Consider the following 20,132-nt stretch of genomic DNA (forward strand, 5'->3'; position numbering starts at 1 on the left):
TGTCCAAAGCTGTTTATCCATACTGCAGGTTTTCTTGCGGCTAAGTCATGTTTCTCTTAGACTTTACAATCTTCTAAACACTACCTTGATTTCCATGTGAGCTTCAATTTATTAAAGTTGAAAAAAATGCAAAGATGTCTACTACTGCTTCCATTTTGCACAAGCACATATCAATGCTATCCTGTTTATCTTCTGCTCGGTGATACTAATGTGGTGGTAGGCGTCGTAAATGGAGCGTACCTAGGCGTAGCGACTCCATATCTCCAATTTTCCCATCTAGCTTCTCCAAACAATAACTATATATGATTCGACTAGTCTCCTCATGGACGTATTTATCATTTAAACTGGCTTCGAATTTGGATGGGCTTGAGTTCAGCTCGAAGTAGAAGCGGCCGGCAAGTTTGGGCTAAAATTAAGGTTTGGTAGAAACCGCGAAGGAAGCCGCTACTAAGCCCAAAATGGATAGCAGCTGCTTCCTCAAGTAGATCCGCGGAAACATTTCTCTTGGGCAGTTCTTTTCTCTCTCCTTGTATTCTTGTCACATTCAGTACTCACGATACGATTCCAACTAACCAAAATGCCTTTCTCGCCTTCGATGCAATTGGCCAAGGCTGAAATGGTCGCTGTTTCATCCAAAAACAAACAGACCAAGATCTCACTTTCGATGGCATTAGCCAAGGCCAAAATTGTCGCTGTTCAATCCAAAACAAACCAGTACGAGGTCTCACTTTCAAAGAAATTGGCCAAAGTCAAATTTGAGGTTGTTTCATCTAAAAAGAAACGGGGCAAGAGAAAAAAATCACCACGTGGGGAGGAGACAGAGTGTCTTATGAAACGTTCTCTTCAACCAATTAGCATAAGCATCAATATTCCGCGTCACGAACTGGAAGATAGGATCACAGGTATTTGGAAAGAAGCTTGGTTTGGGCTCTACGAAGTTCACTTGGCACGATGCCCACGTTCTCATTCCCACCGGCTCCAGACACTCTACTTGGGAGCAGGCCTCGGATACGCGCCAAAGGTGTATACTAGAATCTTTGAATCCAGTCTAGATCGCTACTTCGCTCGACGGTGGGATAACGGTATTGCGTCTTTAAAGCTATGTGATGAACTATGCGTTTTCACATTGCACGCCATCTACGAAGTTCTGGTAGAATATCAGAAAGAGATCACTCCTCTCCGGCGACTTTACGCCCTGTTGGAAAGAAAGCAGCTTCGCATGACCGCAGATGGTCTGGAAATCAGATCGCCCTTCGAGACTGATGTCTTGGTACATGACTTTAATAGAATAGCGCGGCCGATGGCAAAAACACTTGCTTCGATCGAGACACGTACGAATGAAGTTAATAAGAACATCGAGGAGGAGCTCAAGGATTACAGGGATAGAAATGGGAGATCGGCGGTCTCGAAGTACATTTATGAAATGGAATTCCCTGAACGTTGAGGGAGTGGATTCAAAATTTTGGTGCCCAGGTGGTTCAAGCCGGAGACCGTTATTGTTATGGTGCTACGATGATACCATTATTTCAGTACTATTGCTCACTGGGAGTTCTTATGGAGAAGTAGTAGGCTCATCCTTCCCTCTCCCAATAAAAAAAAAAAGGTTCAAATTACACCAAGCGGAATTTTTCGCATCACCTTGACTTCCAGGTAATCACCAGTAAAGTACGGCCCCGCTGGTTGATGACGAAGGTACGTATTGTCATTGTTCTTTTTGTATGAATCCCATTACTTTTGAGATCAGTGAATCCAATCCTGGGGCCCCCAAACAAATATTCGCGCGTCGGACTTATGCTTATGCGAGGCGTCCTTCTACGGGATGCCGACGCAATCATACAGGCTGTGGTAGATTTGCTGGCCCATACCTAGGTACTCAATATCCACGTTACAATTCCTAAAGGTACCCGTGACTTTATTGACCTTCTGGAGGATTTGGAAGGAAAAGGCCTTATCCAATCCTTTCAACTTGGCCCAATCTCTATTTAGCACAGGAAATGCGGAGACACAACCAGGAGGGATTGGGATAAGCCAAATGTCAGACATATAAGCCCTCGGCCTGGCTACTTCCAAAGTTACTACGAGCGGTGTCTTCCATTCTAATCTTCGGCCAGGGGTACAAAATCGAGATAGATTTTCATGTTTTTCTGTCGTGACATCGTATCTATGTATATTTGATTCCATTTCTAATACCGGTAGTCTGCTGTCTGTTCACGGCACGTCATTTCTTCAGTCCGATGACGGCCAAATTTCGCGGACTTAGACCATAGTCAAATACTGGCTGAACCCAGCAATCTTTAACAAAGTCTTGTTCACGAAGGAATTGCCATCGATCCACAACAATGATAGACTCAACAAGCTGAGAGCTGAACGCCATCAAGCTCCATACAACACTCATATTCTTTCTCGCGGGGAAGTACTGGGCCTCATAGCAGTGAATCTCTTCGTCTGTCAGAGTTGCAATACGCTCCTGCACCTGAGTACCATATACTGGGTCTCGACTCATCTTGGCCGTTGCCGCGCGTATATATGCAGTAAAGGACTTAAAGGCAGCCTTAGGCAGTTTTCCGATGATGATAGAGTCGGTTCTATCTTCAGTTGTGTCTTCCGGTTTAGGGAGAATGTTGCGATCGACGAGAATACGCTGAAGAAGAGCACGGAAGAAGTGACGGGTGAAGGAAACTTCGCTGTCGTCATGGCCCCAATTGTATGGGGCTTGCATGGCCAATGCACGGGCCGTGATGTTAAGCTTCATGCCGGTTGTTGCTCCGGGGCTTCGGTAATCCTCGTAGTACTTGGACATGGGAAACCCATGCGGGTCGTATGATGTCCCAGTCTCTTCAAGTCGAGGATGAAGAGATGGAAGAATGGGAAGATCACATGTGGCTGGGCCGAGACGTTCGGTCAGCAGGTTGTAGCAACAGCCGATCATTGCGACGGCCACAATCGAAGGGTTGAGAACCAAGGATCTCAGACCATGATGAACGAGGTTTCCACATGAGTGGATAGAAACGACCATCAGTCTAGAATCGCCATCTTTTCTTTTCTCATCGGAGAGGCCAGTTGGAGATGGATGAATAACGTGATCAACAATATATTCTAGGTAGCCATCTTGAATTTCATGTTCAATATAGCTTAGAGTACCAACATTATGGATCTCTGCTTTTGACGGGTTTTCTTTTTGGGTTATTTTGGGGGGGAGATTTGAGTAGCTCGTCCGGTCCAAGCCGCATGTCGCCTAGCATCTCAATAAAAGGGACCTCCTCTGGGACCTGCGAATCTTGTATCGTAGATTCGGGGATATTATTTGCTCCAGAGGTAGTTGCCTCTGTAATAATATTGCGTTCGTCGCATGAAACTTTGTCCTTTGGCGACTTTCGAGCTTTGGGGTCCTTGGCCAACTTGGCTCGGACATCCATAGTTTTGGCACCGCTGATGTATTGATGTTTACGCTCAATCGCGATAATATGCTTGTAGTAAGGCGAGCTTGCAAGTGTTCTTCCGAGATAATTCTGCCCAGAGCCGAAGTCCACAATATGAGAGACTGTCTCGCCTCGTCGGTTACCAACAGTATCTGATAGAGATGCGACGTATTGAGAAAAGCATTCGACCTCGTGTACTTTTTTCCGGTTCATACGCATAGCGACTTGCTTTGGCAAATCGATTCTCTCCGTAGAGGAAGGGAGCAATTCTCGTTGGAGTGCGAGTTGGCGAATATTGAAAATGTAGTCTAGGAGGCTCTGGGGAGGGAATGCCCCTCCATTCCAAGTACGGCTGCATTGCTCTACAGAAGGCTCGTCAACGCCTCGTAGATGATCAATATTTTCCCTTAGAAGTAGGCCAATAATATTTTGAGCATCGTGCTGCTCGAAGAAAGATCTCCAGTCTTTTGGCAAGATTGTTGTATAAAGATCAGGTTCGCGGGTCAAAAAGTCGACCATATGCACGCCACCGCACAAATTCATAAAGAGAACCGACGTGGTGGAGAAAGAGAGGAGAGCCTCCATGTAGGCATCGGGGGTTTCCCATTTCCCAGAGATGGGTAAGGGATGATTGGAAGCCATGGGAAATATTGATAGTCAACTGTTCCACCAAACCAAAAGGAAGGAATTATCTGCGGCTGCGGGGATTTGACTAAGCGGACACATTTCTATATTTGGATTAGCGTCAATACTCAATCACTCAACAACCAATTGAAATCCTTTTAGTGGATCTTCGCTGATCAGCTGAATAAGCGGGTTATTTACCTAAATAGGGCTAGCGTCAAGGCGGAGCTGGACCTTCGCGTTGATGTTGTACGTCGACAGAGTGATAATATCCTCCAAAAGTTTCTCCAGGGGAGCAGCGAGATCCACTACTTTGGCATAACTGACATCTGAACGGAACGGAATGAAAGCGCATCCGAAAGCCGCGTGTTCTCACGAATACCGGCCTGCGTCTGAAGCTAAAAATGGACAGTCGTGTGTCTAATATAAATATTAACATCGAGAACCTAGATTCCCTTATCATTCAATTTCAAGTTTTGAAGTTGACGAGGTTCTCTTCGTCCAGATTCACTTTGTGGATATCCATCTCTTATCAATTGTCAAAATCCACCAATGTCATCACCTCCTTTCAAAGTGATCGTTGTTGGCGGCGGCCCCGTCGGTCTCACGGCGGCTCATGCCCTCCACCATGCCGGAATCGACTTCGTGGTCCTCGAAGCACGCGACTCGGTCGTTCTGGACCAGGGGGGCCAGCTTGGTTCTCGGACCACCTAGCATGCGAGTGCTGCATCAGTTTGGTTTATCGGAACGATTGGCAAAAATTGGATGTGAAATGGCACGGAATTCCTCTTTCATGGCAGATGGAAATCGCTTTGCAGACAGCAGGACAATTCCTCGCGTTTTTAGATCCAAGTGAGTTAGCCCCTGGACAAGCAGGATTCTCTACATTGAACTTGATTCTCTCATTGTTGGTAGTGACGAAGTTGGTCGTACATATACCTAACCTTTGTCTTACAGGCACGGAACCGCACCGGTCATTTTCCACCGCGCACAGCTAGTCGAAGCTCTATACGATGGGTTGCCCTCGGAAGCTCAATCACGATACCTACTCAACAAGAAGATCAAGTCCATGGAGGTCTCAGAGGCCCAGGATGGCGTTAATGTCATCTGTACCGACGGAAGCACATACCAGGGATCGATTGTGGTGGGAGCGGATGGAGTTCACAGCAAGACACGGACTCTTATGCGTGATATGGCCATGTCTCAGGATTCTCAGCAGGTCTGGAAGGATGCTGCTGACCCGTTCCCGGCCCAATATCGATGCATGTGGAGCAGCTTCCCACGGCCGGAGAGCGTCGAGGCGGGCCACGCCACGGATGCGCAGTCTAAAGATATGTCTGTCATGTTTCTTGCTGGAAAAGAACGCGGTTGGATATTTCTGTACGAGCGTTTTCCGAGGGTTATAACGACGGCAGATTCGACCAACGCGGAGCGGGTGCGCTATACGGAGGATGATATGGAAGTGTTTGCGACGCGGTTCTCTGAATTCCCCGTGACAGACACGTTGAAGGTCAAGGATGTATACGCAACACGATTGACGCAAGGAATGGCGAATCTGGAAGAGGGTATTTTGACTCGCTGGAGCTGGAGACGAATTGTCCTCATGGGTGACGCGTGTCACAAATTCACGCCAAACGCGGGTCGTGGATTTAGTAATGGAATCCAAGATGTAGTTGCTCTGTGCAACGGTCTATATGGCATGTTGAAGTCGAGCCAGGGCATCCTACCAGACGAGGTCACTTTGTCCAATGTTTTCGACGAGTACCAAAAGACCAGGGCCGACCCATTGCAATCCGACTACAGTCAGTCCCGACACATGTCACGCATGCATGCCTGGGAGAACAAACTGTACTACTTTCTTGCCCGATACGTCATGTGTCGCGCATGGATTATCACTTTGATGTTAAGACTGACCGGAAATGGAGCTGGAGCGATCCAAAAGGCATTGGTTTTGAATTATATCCTTGCAGATGAACCATTCCCAGCTCTCATTCCTTGGGACCATCCGTTAGTCGTCGAGGAAACAAAGGTATACTAGGAAACGCGCCTTTAAGTGACGGACATACTATTGAATAATCTAAGAAACATTCCATTTTAATATTCGAGGATCTGTTATGACTAGATAGCTACACCTATAATATCAATTTTCACCGAGCCATTATTTCTCTTCCTTTCAGAATAGCGCATCGAGCAAGACGGCTCAATTCTGCAACAAAATCTCTTATCGAGCAAATATCACCGGAAAATTCGGGAGACGCATGCGACTCTGCTGCTAAAGAAAATTCCTGCGAAATCTGGTCAAGCAGACTGATGTCATTCTCGGTCTGTGGATTTGTGGGTTCTTTCAGAACTTGACAGAAGAGATTCATCACTCCTGTCAGCATATAAAATATCGCGAACCTGGAATATTATTGAAAAAATCAGTTACGGGTCCTTTATTCCGTATTTTGAAGCGTAAATTCAAGCAATGACGGATCTTACCAGAATCCACCTTGTTGAAATAAGGCCTTTACACCGAGGAATTGTTCAAGTAGACCACGGCTTGCGTTAGCCGCAACCTCTAAGCTCAACCTTATGCCTAAGGCTTGGCTGCTTGTATCGGCAATCCATGCCCGACACCCGGTGCTCATTTGATGAACAGCAACAATGCAGTATTTATGCTGAATATGTAGCATGAATTGAGACCCGAAGGCCTCCTCTCGGGTCATTATATCTTGGGCGGGGACGGTTGAGTGGTCATATGATAGATGCAGGTTTTTGTACCAGTCATCAATTGCCTCATCCAATTCGCGAATTGTCTTCAAAATTTCCGCATCTGATTTCGATGCTGCTTGAGGAGAATGGAGCGCCTTGCTAATTCTGGATTGAATTGAAGCCAGCCTCAGGTCGGTGGGAAAAAAGTAAGGAAGTATCTGGATGGATGGGATCTTTAGATCGGCAACGCAGAATTCGATAGCAATTTCGCTTGTACTCGGGAAAGTCAAGTCGCAGTAATCAACGCAAATTGCTGGCGGCCGACATGTCCTTAGGCAAAGTTCGTTGTCCATCACGTACGCTATCCAAAATAGTGATCGACAGTGTACCTGAAACAAAGCAGGTGGCCTCTGAGCGGCCGGATTCAAGTGGCCTCCTAGGATGAAAAGAAAGCGTATCGCAGTGTTGAAAATTGGCTCTATTGAATTCATGGTGCTGATTCGTCCCAGTCGGCAAATTGACTAGTCCAGCGGGTATCAGTAACTGGAGGACCGGTTCAAGAAAACAATAAAAGACTTCGAATGAGACCAAAGATATCAGAGGCTCAACAAAGCTATTTGCACCATAATTTCCAAGATATGGCGCAGGTACAGCGCACCATTCTGGACAGGTCAAGTATCTAGGTATGTGGAACAATTGACGAATGAAAAAGAATTGGTTAACTTACAACCATTAGGAGTGCCTGAATTCCATCTAGAGTGGCCTGACCATCCAGAATTTCAGATACAAGATATTGCGCTTCATGAATATACCCTTGGGATCTTATATCGTTGCTGGAGGAGTTTCCTTCCAAAATAAACTTGCTGTAGGCAATGAAGGCAAATATGCAAGCTCTGGCGCTAGGAACGTCAGGCGAAAATTCCGAGAGACGATTCTCATAGGCTGTTTCCATGGTGCAAGGAAGCAAAACAGGGTGAAGGAAAGGAAAGCGGCGATATGCAGAGGAGGAAATGAACTTGTGGAATGCGGAAAGCACAACGTCCCTCTCTGGAAGCTCGGAATGAGGCTGATGTCGAAATCGCTCCTTGAGAGATGCAAAGTCATGAACGTTTTGATCTTGCTTTCGGACTCTGGCTAAGTTCAATCGATCAAAATCGATCTTCTGGCCGGTGCAAGACTCCATCCATTGCTGGCTTTCTTCAGCAAAGAAAGGAAGCCCAGTTGACGCACGAAGGTTGATCGGGACATGTCCAAAAATATTATGAATAGAACTAGGAAATTTCCCCGATGGTGGCTGTTCTCGGGGCGTGTCTATTTCCTATAATTTGTCATTATTAATTCTAGCACTTAGGATCATCGATTGGCTTTACCGTATTCATACGTTCGTCCCCAGATGAAGTTGGTTCATACCGGGAAAAAATCGCACTTTGCGCGGAACTCTTAGTCTTCATCTCTGAGTCTTAGTACTGGAGACGATCTCAGATGCACTTACATGTTCCCACCGGCCGAAGGGACTTTACTGCTGCGGTGAGCTCGGTTAAAGGTACATTGGAGGCCATGTTGTGAGCACCACTCGCATGGAAGATTGTCGCGGTAACATTTTATCTGGCAGCTGTCAGGTCTTCTCTGGCCCGGGGCTTAATGAGGAACTCGAGGGCTTGATCTTCACACTTTTTTGCGAAAGCAGGAATCACAAGCAACGTGAGTGCGTTGATGAGAATCATGCTGGTCAGGGGGTCTTCGGACCATAGTGCAAAATGACGAATGCTACTGGCGCGTGGCAGGTCTGCAGAATACCTAGTGAAAGATGGGAATGCCCGCTGGCTGTCTGCCAGGCAGACGGGTCGATCACAAGAGGACAAAACCACCACACTTGCAGAGTACAGGAGAGTAGTAGACAAAACGTGACGCTATAGAGGAACGATGGAACGAATCACAGAACCTTTCATAAGCAGTATATCGACACCGCAACCTCGGTAGCCTCAGTAGAACATTTTATAAGGGGGAACATGCGTGGTTGTTATTGATGCGATCGAACGAACACTACTTGACCTCACGAAACAAAACTATGGCCTTGTTGCTAAGGCCTCAATCACATGACTCCAGGATGCCGATGTTGAGAGCGGAAACCCCCATTACACTAGGTAATAATTCAGGGGGAGCATAACCTTGGAAATCCGCAATACGGAAGGAGTTGAAGTCCACCTGGGCAGGCATGGGAATTTTCCTCTTCCAAGGTTGTTCAGTTGCTCTACATTCCTCTGCGTCCTCGCCGTTGTTGCTCTGAATGATCGCCTCGCCCCACTACGGCAAGCGATGAACGTCCCCGTGCGGATGCCTTATTTCTAAGCCACCACGCTCTTGAGCAGTCAGTGCCAGCCCACTGGGGCATTAGTAAACCTTAGAACACAAGTATCCAGGTACACTACTATGGCGGTCACCAGGGAATTGAAGATAGCATTTGAATAGGAAATCCGTGGACCTCGGGCTACTAACTACAAGTATGTAGCCAATGGCAGGTCAAGGATCGACCTCTTTGGCGCTCGAGATAAACTTCCACCTGAGCACGGTTGGGCACATCAATCGGAATTTTTATCTTGAACAGTACTAAAAGTCCAGTTATATAAAGTGAAGATAGTACTAGTATCAGTCACCTAGGCACCTGGGCAAAATCCTTGAAATACTAATTATAGAGGAAAGAAAGAAAGGGATGCCCGCAATTTCCAAGGCATTGAGTCAAACAGCATTTAGCTACATAACATAATGTGTAATATATAAATAATAACTTTGGAATAAATAATCGATCCAAAAAGACATTCGATCCGCTGTCAATCGATGGAAGGAGATGGGGAGTGAAAAAGAAACTCCGATAGGGGGAATCGAACCCCCGGCTGCCGTGTGAGAGACGGCGATGTTAGCCACTACACCATATCGGATGTTGCTTGGATTCCGTGCCAGAGTTTGGCTATATCAATCACAATTCGTTCCTGCTGTCTTTCTGCGTCACCGTGTTAGAGGCTCAAAGCATCCATGTATGCCGCCTGACTACTACATACCCCTCCCCGGCAACGTGCGATCACATTGAACCCCGCTTCTTTGACAGCATTACCCATTACGAACCAACGGCACGTTGAACAAATTGAAGATTTTTGCCCAGAGGAAATGAAACTCCATGGCGCGGAGAGATTAGAATTTGGGACCGTGAATGAGAAAGTTGACCCAGCTGTGTTGAGTGGTGAGCTGCAAGCCTTGCTGAGGCACAAGATCGTATTGACTGATGTTAATTACCTTCAAGGATCACCGAAAGGATGGTATCTCATATCCATCAGCACAAGAAACATATTACATTTCCTGGTATGGGAAGATAGCTGGAAGGTAATGTTCAACATGACCATGGGATTGGCGGTTGGTGTAGAAATACAAATGAACGCGCGGATTGAGGTGCTTGATGGCCTCGCGCGTGCCAGTGGTTCGTTCGAAAGATTTGCTGCGCTCTTCTCGGGCATTCTCAGAAGTGATTTTCCTACGCTTATTCGTGAAGGTTTTGGTTTCGCAAATATAAGGATAGAGTTTGGTGATAACCAGTCTCTTTTCTTTGATATGTGCTGCTTCCTCGCATATAACCAAGGTAAGGTCTTGTTAAGATTGAGTTACTTACAATTACTTATACTTATTCGGTTGAATCTTTAAGATATATCTAGCGGATGGCAACCAGCTTGCCGAAAATTTGGAGCTGATCACATTGCTAATTACAACTCATCCGCCCACATTTTGCTGCCGGGAGAGTATTTGAAAAACTGGTCAGGCATCTTTAAGCCGTGAGGACCGTCATAACAATGACATGCCTTCTTTCCCTTCCATGTATATTTCTGATACAGTGGTAGGTCTTTGAGCAGAAATGCAACAAGGCTTTTTGTCGATGCCCAGGCACCTGGGAAAATAAATCAATTATCCACTGGCACTTCGTCAAGCGCTCCGACCGCTCCGACCACTTCCACCACTGACACGTCCAATTCTTCAGGCACCAAATTTAAGGGAAACCTCTTGTACATCTGCTGCCAGTGTAATGATGGTCCCAAATTATGGGATGTTCAACCTACATGCACATCTTGCGCTCATATTGCCTGCTCAGCTTGCACCCATGTGAAATAGGACCAAAGTTTCTCTCACAGAAAAAAGAAAATAGATTTGCCAGTCACAGTCTCACCAAATCAAATTTCAATCTGGCTACCCTGATGCTCTAGTTATTAGGCTGCCCCTGCTTCCTGCGATTTTGAAAAGATTGTAACGCCTCAGCAAAGTCTAGACCAGCTTTAACCATCCTCGCTCGTAGTAATGATGTGTTTGGCTACATTTCTAACCCTTCGTTGATACTTTTATCACCTAAGATGCCTATAGCTTTGCTGTCGGAAACGTGGCTTTTACGGAGAAGGGCGTGTAGAAGGTGGCTTTCTACTCTCTCCATCCTTTCTCCTACCTATCGTCTGTTGATCTACTAAAATTGCCTTTGAACAATTGCCATAGATACCTAGGCATCTAGATAGCTTTGATCGATATGTCATCTTCTTGCATTAATTATCTAGTTTTCGGCATGATTGGGAGTTTTGCCCTCAATTTCTTCCATTTCCTCTCTAACTTTGTTGTTTTAGACCGAGTAAAGATCTCCATTCCGCCTTCGGGTTGGTGCATGTCACATTTCAAAGAGTTTATTCTGTCCAGGAGACTTGAATAGGCTTCGCTGATTTGCCCGAAAACTGCCTTGGTGCCGCTCAATGCCCGCTGGTAGAATAACAGAGCTTCATTGCTTCTTTCTAGCTCCGCGCATATGAGGCCAAGGTTCTCGAGAGTGTTCAAAGCAGGGATATATGTCGCCACTAGAACCGACCCCAAGGCAACCTCGTAGCCCTCAAGTGCCCGTTTAAACAATGCATGTGCTTCCTGGGGCCGATCCTTGCTTTGATAGAGGGTGCCAAGGTTATTGATAGCATTGAGCGTTGATGTGTGCTCTCGTCCCCAAGTCTTCTCATAGCCCTCGATGGCTCGTATGAATAATGGCTCTGCTTCTTGGAATCGGTCTTGACTTCCGTAAAGATTACCGAGATTGTTCACACTATTGAGTGCTGATGTATGCTCTTGTCCCCATGTCTTTTCGTAGCCCTCGAGTGCTCGCTCAAACATGCCCTCTGCCTTCTGAAACCGAGACTGAGCTGCGTGGATACTACCAAGGTTGTTGACAATACTCATTGTTGATGTGTGTTCCCGTTCCTGTGATTTCTCGTAGCCTTCAAGCGCACGCTCGTACATCGCCTCTGCTTCCTGAAGCCTACCCTGGCTTCGGTAGAGAGTGCCAAGATTATTGACGGTATTTAGCGTTGACGTGTGCTCTCGTCCCCACACCTTCTCGTAGTCTTTAACGCTCTTTCGAATATTACCTCGGCCTCTTGGTATCGTCCTTGGTCTGTATAGAGGCTAGCAAGGTTATTAGAAGCGTTTAATGTCGACGTATCCTGACGCCCGAGCACTTTCTCGTAGCCCTCAAGTACTGGGTGGAACATCGCCTCTGCTTCTTGTTGTTGCCCTCGATTTGCGTAGAGTAGGCCGAGGTTGTGGATAATATCCAGCGTCAACTTATCTTCTCGCCTATCCGCCTTCTCTTGAGATTCTAATGCATGGTTATAGATTTTCTCTGCCTCATGGGGCCGCCCTTGATCTGCGTAGAAGCTGCCCAAAGAATTGAGAAGTCCTCCAGCCAGATCCAGAAATCCTATTCGGCTCATCAGGTCCAGACATCAATCTGCATGTGCGACAAGCCGTCGCTCAATGAGCCAAAATTTCCTTTCCTCGTGGCTTGGTACATGGGCTGCCACACATCTAATGGCTGTCAATGCCATACACTTACTCTCAACTCCATGGCTCAAAATATACTTCATCCATGAATGTACGCATCCATGCACACTATAGCCGCGAGACTCCACATATTGCAGTTTGGTACTACTATTCCGTGACTGCATAAGAGCCTTAGGCATGCATGGAATGAGAGCGCAGTCTTTGTTAATTCCCTAAGCCACTCAGGCTTCTGTGGGCTGTCATTGTCCAGCAGTTCGAACCACAAATCTTCACTAGCGAAATAGGCCCATTGACAGAGAAGCATAGCTGCAATTGGACTCTGCTGCTCGATATATCGATAAGAGACGTTCCATGTTGAGTATAGTGTCTCATTGTATGCCGCCAGTTGCGGCGTCTCCTTGTGCAGTTGTTGCCATGAGCTTTGGTACAGCTGGAGATACTCGGTGTAGTTTATTGAAACTTGCTCCAGGTATGCACCAGCAGTTGCAAGGGCTAGAGGAAGTCCATCGAGTTTATTTGCAAGATCAGTTGCTGCGGAGTCTGATTTTATCAGTATTTGATATAGGATCAGATAATCAATACTCACCTTGTCTTGAATCATCACGGCCAGATACGGAAGCCAAGATCTCAAGGCTATCATTGATGTCTTCTAGTTTGCGTAAGTGAAGCATCTGACCAAGGTTTATCATAGAGGACCGTGTGGTCATCACAATGGCACCGTGGTCGGTCTCAGGTAGGAAGTTCTGGACATCAAAAGCTTTGCAGGAGGGAGTCCCACTGACTGGTCCTATCGCATCTAATGGTACTACTAGTAGTCAGCGTGAGAACAATTGAGCTTCAGCTTATGAATTTCCTATTAATAAATAGAAACATAATCTCTACTTTCCTCCTTGAATACTAATAACACGCCCATGGCCTTCGATTATATTTGAATCAAAATCTAGTAGTGTATATTCTATTGGATAAAGGTAGAAAATTCAAGCTTGCTCGTCTCGGACTCGGAGGCTTTCCATTAGCTGTCACAGGGAGATGCATCAACTATGGCCCGCGTCAAACCATATCAGCCATTGCATTTACATGAGTGAATTGCCAAGTTGATCTTAACTAATATTGCTGATGGTAGTAATCATCTCGGAACACCATAATCTTCTCAACTTCTCTCCCAGAAGCATCTTCCTCAATATATGCACGCCACATCCCAGTGCAATTGAAATCAAAGACAACCTTTCCACGTCGTAGTGATCCATCGCCACTTTCAGCAGTCAGATCTGCCTCAATACCGATAATACCCCCTTGTCCTTCTCCAGTAATGTCCCAGCGTGGACCAGCCGAGCGCTGAAGCTCCCCATTCGGCCCCGCAACCGCAGAAATAGCATCGGCGAGCGAATCCGGAAATCGTCCTGGTGTTGAGAAACGTAGCATCGCGGCCGTGGTCCGCGCAGCAGCTACGCGTAAGAACGAATCTCCATTGCCCGTGCCGGAAATAGCAATTGCTCGCTTCCTTGTTCGGGGCTGATATGACATTTGATGAATTAGTGACTGCTTCTCAGAGCCCGGGCCAAGTCGAGGCGGTGTGCTATACGAAGTGACTCCGCGAAGAGGCGATGGCAGACAGTCGCCAAACCAGCTCCTCGCTTCTTCAAAAATTTCAGCCAACGAGGACCCGGATGAAGTTGTAGCAATCGCTTCATCCTCAACTACCTCATCCCAAGCCTCCGCCCAGAAACCAGCACCCAGAGTCGGCGTATCCCCAATTCGACCTGGTAACTTATTCGTCAAACCACCAGTACTCGTCGCAACAGCCAAATTCCCCCACTGATCTAGACAGACACATCCCACTGTGCCCTGGCTCAAATGAATCGGCTGCTCCAACCCCTCCAATCCACGCCGATGCTCGTCCCAACGCCGCTGCGTCCAAAACCAGTCATCAGGCTTGAATTCAAGTCCCCAATCACGGGCCAATGTTTCTACCTGTGGTCCTGCAAGTTGTGAATGCATACTGCCTCCATCTCGGATGGGCTGGCCGTCAACGCTATACCCTGTGCGTAGAAGCGACTCGCGTGCAAGGCGGATCGGATGACGAACATTCCTGACGCCCATCACGCCGGCTCCGCGTTTCATTGTGCTTGAGGACTGGCCGTCACCCCGGAGAGAGGTTACCATGACGGAAGCTTCCATCTCGATAGTGCCCGCTGTAGTGAAGACGCTGCCACGGCCGCAGTTGAAAAACTCGTCATCCTCCATGAAAGAAACCGCGTGTACGGCTGCATCTAGGGCGCTGGCGCCAGTCTTGAGCAATTCATGTGTTGAGCGCAGGTAGGATTGTAGCGAGGCGTAGTAGGCTTCGTACAGATCTGGGGGGGGAGCTTTGAGCGCTGATAAACGCCTGCACCCCCGTGCAGAATTAAAGCTGGCTTGAAGATTGCCGGGGTAGAATTGGCCATGATTCGAATGGCGGAATCGGCGGGTTGAGATGCATTAGAAGAGGAGAAAGTGTTGAGGTGGTATTTGACTGGGATGCGGGGAAATGGCGATCGCGGAGCTGAGGATTGCGAACAGCTCAACCGCGTCCCAGCATTGTCGTGTGGACAAACTCACAGCCTCGTCTACCTTGTAGATGTGCTTAGATCTGTACTTATTTAGTGAAATAGATGAGCCAGAAATATATGTCAGAAAATATGCGTATTATGCCTTTAGTTAGCAAATGCGGTAATGTACAAGAATCCACCACGTCCCCTTCCGAACGCTTTTTTTGCAGCATGAGCAGAGAAAATTCTTTTAATGGGACCTCGTAAGCCCGGAATGAAAAGAAGCATGCGCCGGTCTCGGAAACCAGCCATAGATCGAGCCCGCCGTCCACAAAAATACAATGCTCCGAAAAGTAAAACAGACCGGCGGTATCAAAAAATAGAAAAGCGTATTGCAAAACAAGGACCTCTATACCGTGTCGTTTAAAAATGATGACCCAGACCAAACACCTGAGAAGAGAGACTTGATATGGGGATGTGCTGATGTGTTGTGTTGTGTTATGAGAACAGGAGGGCGAGGTGGGATTTTTCGGCCACCGGAGAAATGGAGTCGATCGCGTGAGCGTCGTCGTAGAAGAGGTTGATTTAAGCAAGAGCCTTCTGCTCAGATGGAGGAGGGGGAGGAAGCTAAAATCGGACTCGCGTTAGTTGAATGTTCTTAAATGATGATGATGCACGCGCTCTGGCTATGGATGGGATGATCGTACCTCCAGCTTTGTGTTATCGGCCATCATTCTCTGGAAACCAATACCGACACCCTCAATGACAGCCAGGAAGACGGCGCACATGATGGCGGAGTTACGGGCAGCCTTGACACCACCACGGACGGCGAGAGAGCCACCGGTGAAGAAACCAGCGATAATGGCGTTCCAGGGATCCTCCTTCTTGCGAATACCCTTGATAGCACAGTCGTAGGTCGAGAACAAACCACCCTGAAATGCGAATGTTAGGAAGAGAAGCTTGGTGGATGAAAATTGAATGTTTGACATACCCAGACACCGAAGTTACCACCGAGAACGGGCGCACGCGCCTTGATGGCAGTGAGAGCACCTATCCGGCGCTCACCGTAGGGGCTGTTGCGGAAACCCTTGACACCGTGCCAGACAGCACCACCAATAGCCTATGGAGAAACAGAATTAGATAAAATGTTCAATAAAATGAAGTTATTCTCGACGGGTAAGGGTCGGGGTCGAAAGGAGACGTACACCCATGCAGAAAGCACCACCGAAATCGCTCAGGGCGACCCAGGGGCAGGGATCTCTGGAGTGATCCATAATGTGTGTGTGTAAAAGCGAAGGGAGGGTCGGAAGGGTCGAGGGGGATAGAAGACTGGATGGAAAGGGCGAGAGCTTCGGAGGTGAACCAGGTGGATTTGAAGGTTGGAGAATCGATAAGGACGACTTTTTCGCCGGGGAGCGCGTGACTGCACGTGACCCGATGCCGCGCCACCCGGCGAGATCGCCCGAAGTCACTTCCAAGCCCAACCACAGTGCTTTGACTACCTTTTGACTTTGTCCCTACTCTGTGTACGAGTGTGGCCAACTGCAGGGGTCCAAGGGAATTCCCGGGATTACACCGTTCCTGCGTGGCAGTGCCATCAGAGTTTTTTTTTCCCTCTTGTTTTCTCTGCTTCTACGGACTGCAGCTCATTTCTATTTTGGCTCATATTAGGGGAAATTTGGGTATCTTGGATTCCTTCCCGGGTCCTAATGGCCCTGGCTCTTTATTTATGGACTTGCGACTATGGGCGGGGCGGCCTCCACTATTTACTTTCCCCGGTTTTCTAGTCCCAATCTTCATGATGGCAGGTTCCAAATAAAGTCTAATGCGCCCCCCTCACACATGGGGAACTGTCCCCCGTTACTTATCCCAAATGGTGCCATTGATGGATCAAATGGCAGTGACAACCAGTCGTCCGCCATATCATTGATTGATGGGATGAAGCCGAGATCAGATGAGGTCATTTCTTGCGAGACGGGCGTGCTGAGATGATTTGATCGGTCGCCATTCTCTGGCCACAGTGGAGGACCCATTGATGATCGTCGCGTCGCACCTCGACTGTTTTTCACATTCTTAGATGACGCCAGTAGGTTGCGACGCAGGCGTGAGACGTGCAATTCCAACAGAGTGGCGTAGCGAGTGCTCAGATGGACATCGTCGAGCGCGTTGGATTTTAACGCACTGATGCTCCGCTCGAGTACTTCAAGTGACTCTTGCAGTACGGCTTGCCGAGTGCCTAGGCTGAGTGCTTTCATCAGAAATATCGAGGCACTAGTAATCCGAAGGACAATTCGGACTGGCGAAAATCGTAGTGCGCCCACCTCTGCGAGATGGCAAACCTTCTGCAAGATTTGGCAGCAGCCGTCAATCACTTCTTGAATATAATCGTAGTCGGTCGGGTCGATGGTCATCGGCCGCACTTCGTCAAAGTTATTTGGGTCGGCATCTGCCACCACCCGCTCAACTACTGCTTGCATCCCCACCGAGTGTGTATATACCCTGACAAAATGATATTCGATGAAAAGGTCATTGAAGAAGGCTTTGTCGAGCACCTCAGGTTGCAGATACTTGTCCTTCCATTGGTTGAGCAGTGGCCGGAAATGCTCAAGGAGCCCAACGTAGCGGCCGCTATGCAATTGCTGGCGAGCGAATTTGGCGGATGGGAAAAACATATCGGTTACAGACTGTGCCAGCTTGGTCAATTCAATCCATGAATCCATAAATATTAACCAGGTACTGCCTGGCTGACTGAGTCCCCGAGGTTTCCTCCCACCGAGAACAGCATGGTTTAGCGATTGCGGGATGGGAGACATGCACCCGATGCGCCATGCGAGCTGGTTGATATACACATAGAGAAGGCGTTGAACTCGTTGCCTCCGGAGGGCCATTTGCTCTTTCCATTCTTGCTCTTCACCAAGAGAATCGGATTCTTCGGTCTCAAAGATGCCCAACTCGTGCGCGAGCGAAAGAGCACATCCTAAAAGCATCCATGACATCTGATCGGATCGTCTTGATGGTTCAATCATGTCTTCCAACCATCGATTTGCCGATGTGGCTTCTGATTCCGTTTGGTCGGAAGGCTTTGCAGGGCTGGGAATCAGGTCATCATCCCATCCGTCTGTCTCGGGAGGGAAATGTAGCGAACGAGGGTGCCATTCCGCCATTATGAGAAGTGCTTCCACGGTCCCTAAACTCCTGACTTTGGATTTTGTGGATTTCTCTTGCCCAAATATTAATCGCATAGTTAATTGCTGGCAATGTTGCCATAGTCTGTGATGGATGAAGAAATTCCTAGAGTCGCCGCCTGCCCCGGGAAGGATGTGATAACGAGACGAAACCATGAGAATCGTGCAGCAAAGAACTGGCTCACGAGAGATAAGCCAGTAATGGTTTCGGTGATTAGAGTAAAATTCTGTTAATATAGGAGACAAACAAGACATGTTCTTGAAGAACCTAGTCATGTTGCGTTAGTAAAGATGGCGTCATGCCATGTCCAACACAAACACTTACAGATCGATAAATGTGACCGCCTCTCTAGCGGTAAACCAGCCCATCTTGACGAAACGACATGCCTCCCAAACGCTCAATGTCTCCGGTGCAACAACAGAAATAGTGACCGGACCCACGTTTCTCGGGGGTGGTTCAAAGTAAGGGCTTTCAAAATCCCTTGGAGTAGATCGCGCTTTGCCATTCAACCCACTCGATTTCGAACCAGTTCTGAGTGGTGTGTCCACTTCATTGGACGTACTATCCTCCTGATCTTGGGCAGTCGCGGCTTCAAAAAGAATGTTTAGTGCATCATTTCCGCTGGCGACAACAGTCCGCATCATTGAGTTCGCCAGCGTAGAACTCGACCGATGTCGATGGTCATGGTATGACTGGGACGGAGAATGGTTTGCATGCATCATTGTATCCGTACCCTGCACTGGACTAATCCCCACCTGAGAGCCATGACTATTCTGCGGAGACTGCTGGTGCCCAGTGAAGGACCAACCCTGCTGGAATGGACTTGTGCTACCGGGGTAGTGGCCCGACTGATGAGCTTGGGTGAATTGCCTCTTCACAGTCTCGGGCGAACTACCAGCGACCCCATGCTCTCCAACAGGCGACACCGTCTGATCATTATCATCGAACGAATGACCTAGGCGAATATCCGATTAGCCAGCGGGCTCCGCGCAAGCGCAATGAGGCAAGCGCATTGAGGCGTGGTGTCTGCGACTTACCGCGTTTACGCGACCTTTCCCAGGCCCGTTTCTCAGGGAAGACGCATTCTCTCATCTCTCTGCGACATCGCGCGCATGGTGGGCCGATCGGTAAGCCGTCTGGACCCGTGCCCAAGTCGCACTTGGCCTTGCGTGCCCGGCAAGGGATGCATGCTTTGTAGGTGCGCTGATATGGCCGATCCGGGCGAGATGGCCTGGCCCCGTCCATTGCAACGTGCCCGATACCAACTAATGAATCAGGAGATCGTGATTAGCAATGGGAGTATCAGTGGGTATCGCAGTGTCAACTGTGGATTTGTTTAGAGGGGATATTGGAGGTGAAATGCGGGTGATGGTTGGCGTAGGATGGCAGCCTTGATTAGCCGACGCTTTCCGCCCGCCCCCGCGCCTCCTCCTTGAGAGGCTCCAATACTATATTTAGGGGCATTCCATCTTTTATTCAAATCATCTTGTAGTATCTTTCCTTTGTAGAGAGTAGGATATTCTAAAATATCATTATGATGTCCGGATTTGCCTCGATCTGAAGAAACTTAGAATATAGTACCTACCAGCTAACAGTATTGCTACTAATACCTGAAATAGAGATACCTCGGCTGTTCTACTCGACACCAACTCCGAGTCGGCGTAAAGGCTGAGTTACGTTCTAATAATACACCCAGTGTCACTTTACTTGGGTAGTTACTGAATCGACTGATTAGCACAGTTGACCAGTATCATAATGACTGTTGATTACAAAGATTGTGCTGGTCAGATGAAAATAATATCATATTCCTAAAGGTTCAAGTTCAACTTGCGAT

The 20,132-nt window shown here is 47.8% G+C and overlaps 10 protein-coding genes across 10 annotated transcripts; 2 read left to right on the forward strand and 8 right to left on the reverse strand.

Annotated features, from left to right (window-relative positions):
• Window positions 1-577: 577 nt before the first annotated feature.
• Window positions 578-1,444, forward strand: N7533_005272 (uncharacterized protein; the record flags this gene model as incomplete). Its single annotated transcript, XM_057101922.1, has 1 exon — window positions 578-1,444. The coding sequence occupies one exon, from the start codon at window positions 578-580 to the stop codon at window positions 1,442-1,444; it is 867 nt and encodes a 288-aa protein (XP_056961552.1).
• A 774-nt stretch (window positions 1,445-2,218) lies between these two features.
• Window positions 2,219-2,929, reverse strand: N7533_005273 (uncharacterized protein; the record flags this gene model as incomplete). The annotated part of the gene is made up of 1 exon (XM_057101923.1): window positions 2,219-2,929. The coding sequence occupies one exon, from the start codon at window positions 2,927-2,929 to the stop codon at window positions 2,219-2,221; it is 711 nt and encodes a 236-aa protein (XP_056961553.1).
• Window positions 2,930-3,146: 217 nt separating this feature from the next.
• N7533_005274 (uncharacterized protein) lies at window positions 3,147-4,061 on the reverse strand (the record flags this gene model as incomplete). The annotated part of the gene is made up of 1 exon (XM_057101924.1): window positions 3,147-4,061. One exon carries the CDS (start codon window positions 4,059-4,061, stop codon window positions 3,147-3,149), a length of 915 nt encoding a protein of 304 aa, XP_056961554.1.
• A 534-nt stretch (window positions 4,062-4,595) lies between these two features.
• On the forward strand, window positions 4,596-6,081 carry N7533_005275 (FAD-dependent oxidoreductase; the record flags this gene model as incomplete). The annotated part of the gene is made up of 3 exons (XM_057101925.1): window positions 4,596-4,740; window positions 4,890-4,950; window positions 5,001-6,081. 3 exons carry the CDS (start codon window positions 4,596-4,598, stop codon window positions 6,079-6,081), a joined length of 1,287 nt encoding a protein of 428 aa, XP_056961555.1.
• A 439-nt stretch (window positions 6,082-6,520) lies between these two features.
• N7533_005276 (fungal specific transcription factor domain-containing protein) lies at window positions 6,521-7,228 on the reverse strand (the record flags this gene model as incomplete). Its single annotated transcript, XM_057101926.1, has 1 exon — window positions 6,521-7,228. The coding sequence occupies one exon, from the start codon at window positions 7,226-7,228 to the stop codon at window positions 6,521-6,523; it is 708 nt and encodes a 235-aa protein (XP_056961556.1).
• Window positions 7,229-7,455: 227 nt separating this feature from the next.
• Window positions 7,456-7,920, reverse strand: N7533_005277 (fungal specific transcription factor domain-containing protein; the record flags this gene model as incomplete). Its single annotated transcript, XM_057101927.1, has 1 exon — window positions 7,456-7,920. One exon carries the CDS (start codon window positions 7,918-7,920, stop codon window positions 7,456-7,458), a length of 465 nt encoding a protein of 154 aa, XP_056961557.1.
• A 3,392-nt stretch (window positions 7,921-11,312) lies between these two features.
• On the reverse strand, window positions 11,313-13,255 carry N7533_005278 (Disease resistance protein; the record flags this gene model as incomplete). The annotated part of the gene is made up of 4 exons (XM_057101928.1): window positions 11,313-12,206; window positions 12,260-12,501; window positions 12,858-13,124; window positions 13,171-13,255. 4 exons carry the CDS (start codon window positions 13,253-13,255, stop codon window positions 11,313-11,315), a joined length of 1,488 nt encoding a protein of 495 aa, XP_056961558.1.
• Window positions 13,256-13,688: 433 nt separating this feature from the next.
• N7533_005279 (uncharacterized protein) lies at window positions 13,689-14,828 on the reverse strand (the record flags this gene model as incomplete). Its single annotated transcript, XM_057101929.1, has 1 exon — window positions 13,689-14,828. The coding sequence occupies one exon, from the start codon at window positions 14,826-14,828 to the stop codon at window positions 13,689-13,691; it is 1,140 nt and encodes a 379-aa protein (XP_056961559.1).
• An 869-nt stretch (window positions 14,829-15,697) lies between these two features.
• N7533_005280 (protein transporter TIM17) lies at window positions 15,698-16,386 on the reverse strand (the record flags this gene model as incomplete). Its single annotated transcript, XM_057101930.1, has 4 exons — window positions 15,698-15,739; window positions 15,820-16,044; window positions 16,104-16,232; window positions 16,318-16,386. The coding sequence occupies 4 exons, from the start codon at window positions 16,384-16,386 to the stop codon at window positions 15,698-15,700; spliced, it is 465 nt and encodes a 154-aa protein (XP_056961560.1).
• A 522-nt stretch (window positions 16,387-16,908) lies between these two features.
• On the reverse strand, window positions 16,909-19,543 carry N7533_005281 (uncharacterized protein; the record flags this gene model as incomplete). The annotated part of the gene is made up of 3 exons (XM_057101931.1): window positions 16,909-18,565; window positions 18,623-19,253; window positions 19,336-19,543. 3 exons carry the CDS (start codon window positions 19,541-19,543, stop codon window positions 16,909-16,911), a joined length of 2,496 nt encoding a protein of 831 aa, XP_056961561.1.
• Between the last annotated feature and the right edge of the window lie 589 nt (window positions 19,544-20,132).

This window comes from Penicillium manginii, assembly GCF_028828005.1.
Source record: "Penicillium manginii strain IBT 31320 chromosome Unknown utg000004l:1.0-7231830.0:1.0-7236170.0, whole genome shotgun sequence".
NCBI classification, from domain to species: domain Eukaryota; kingdom Fungi; phylum Ascomycota; class Eurotiomycetes; order Eurotiales; family Aspergillaceae; genus Penicillium; species Penicillium manginii.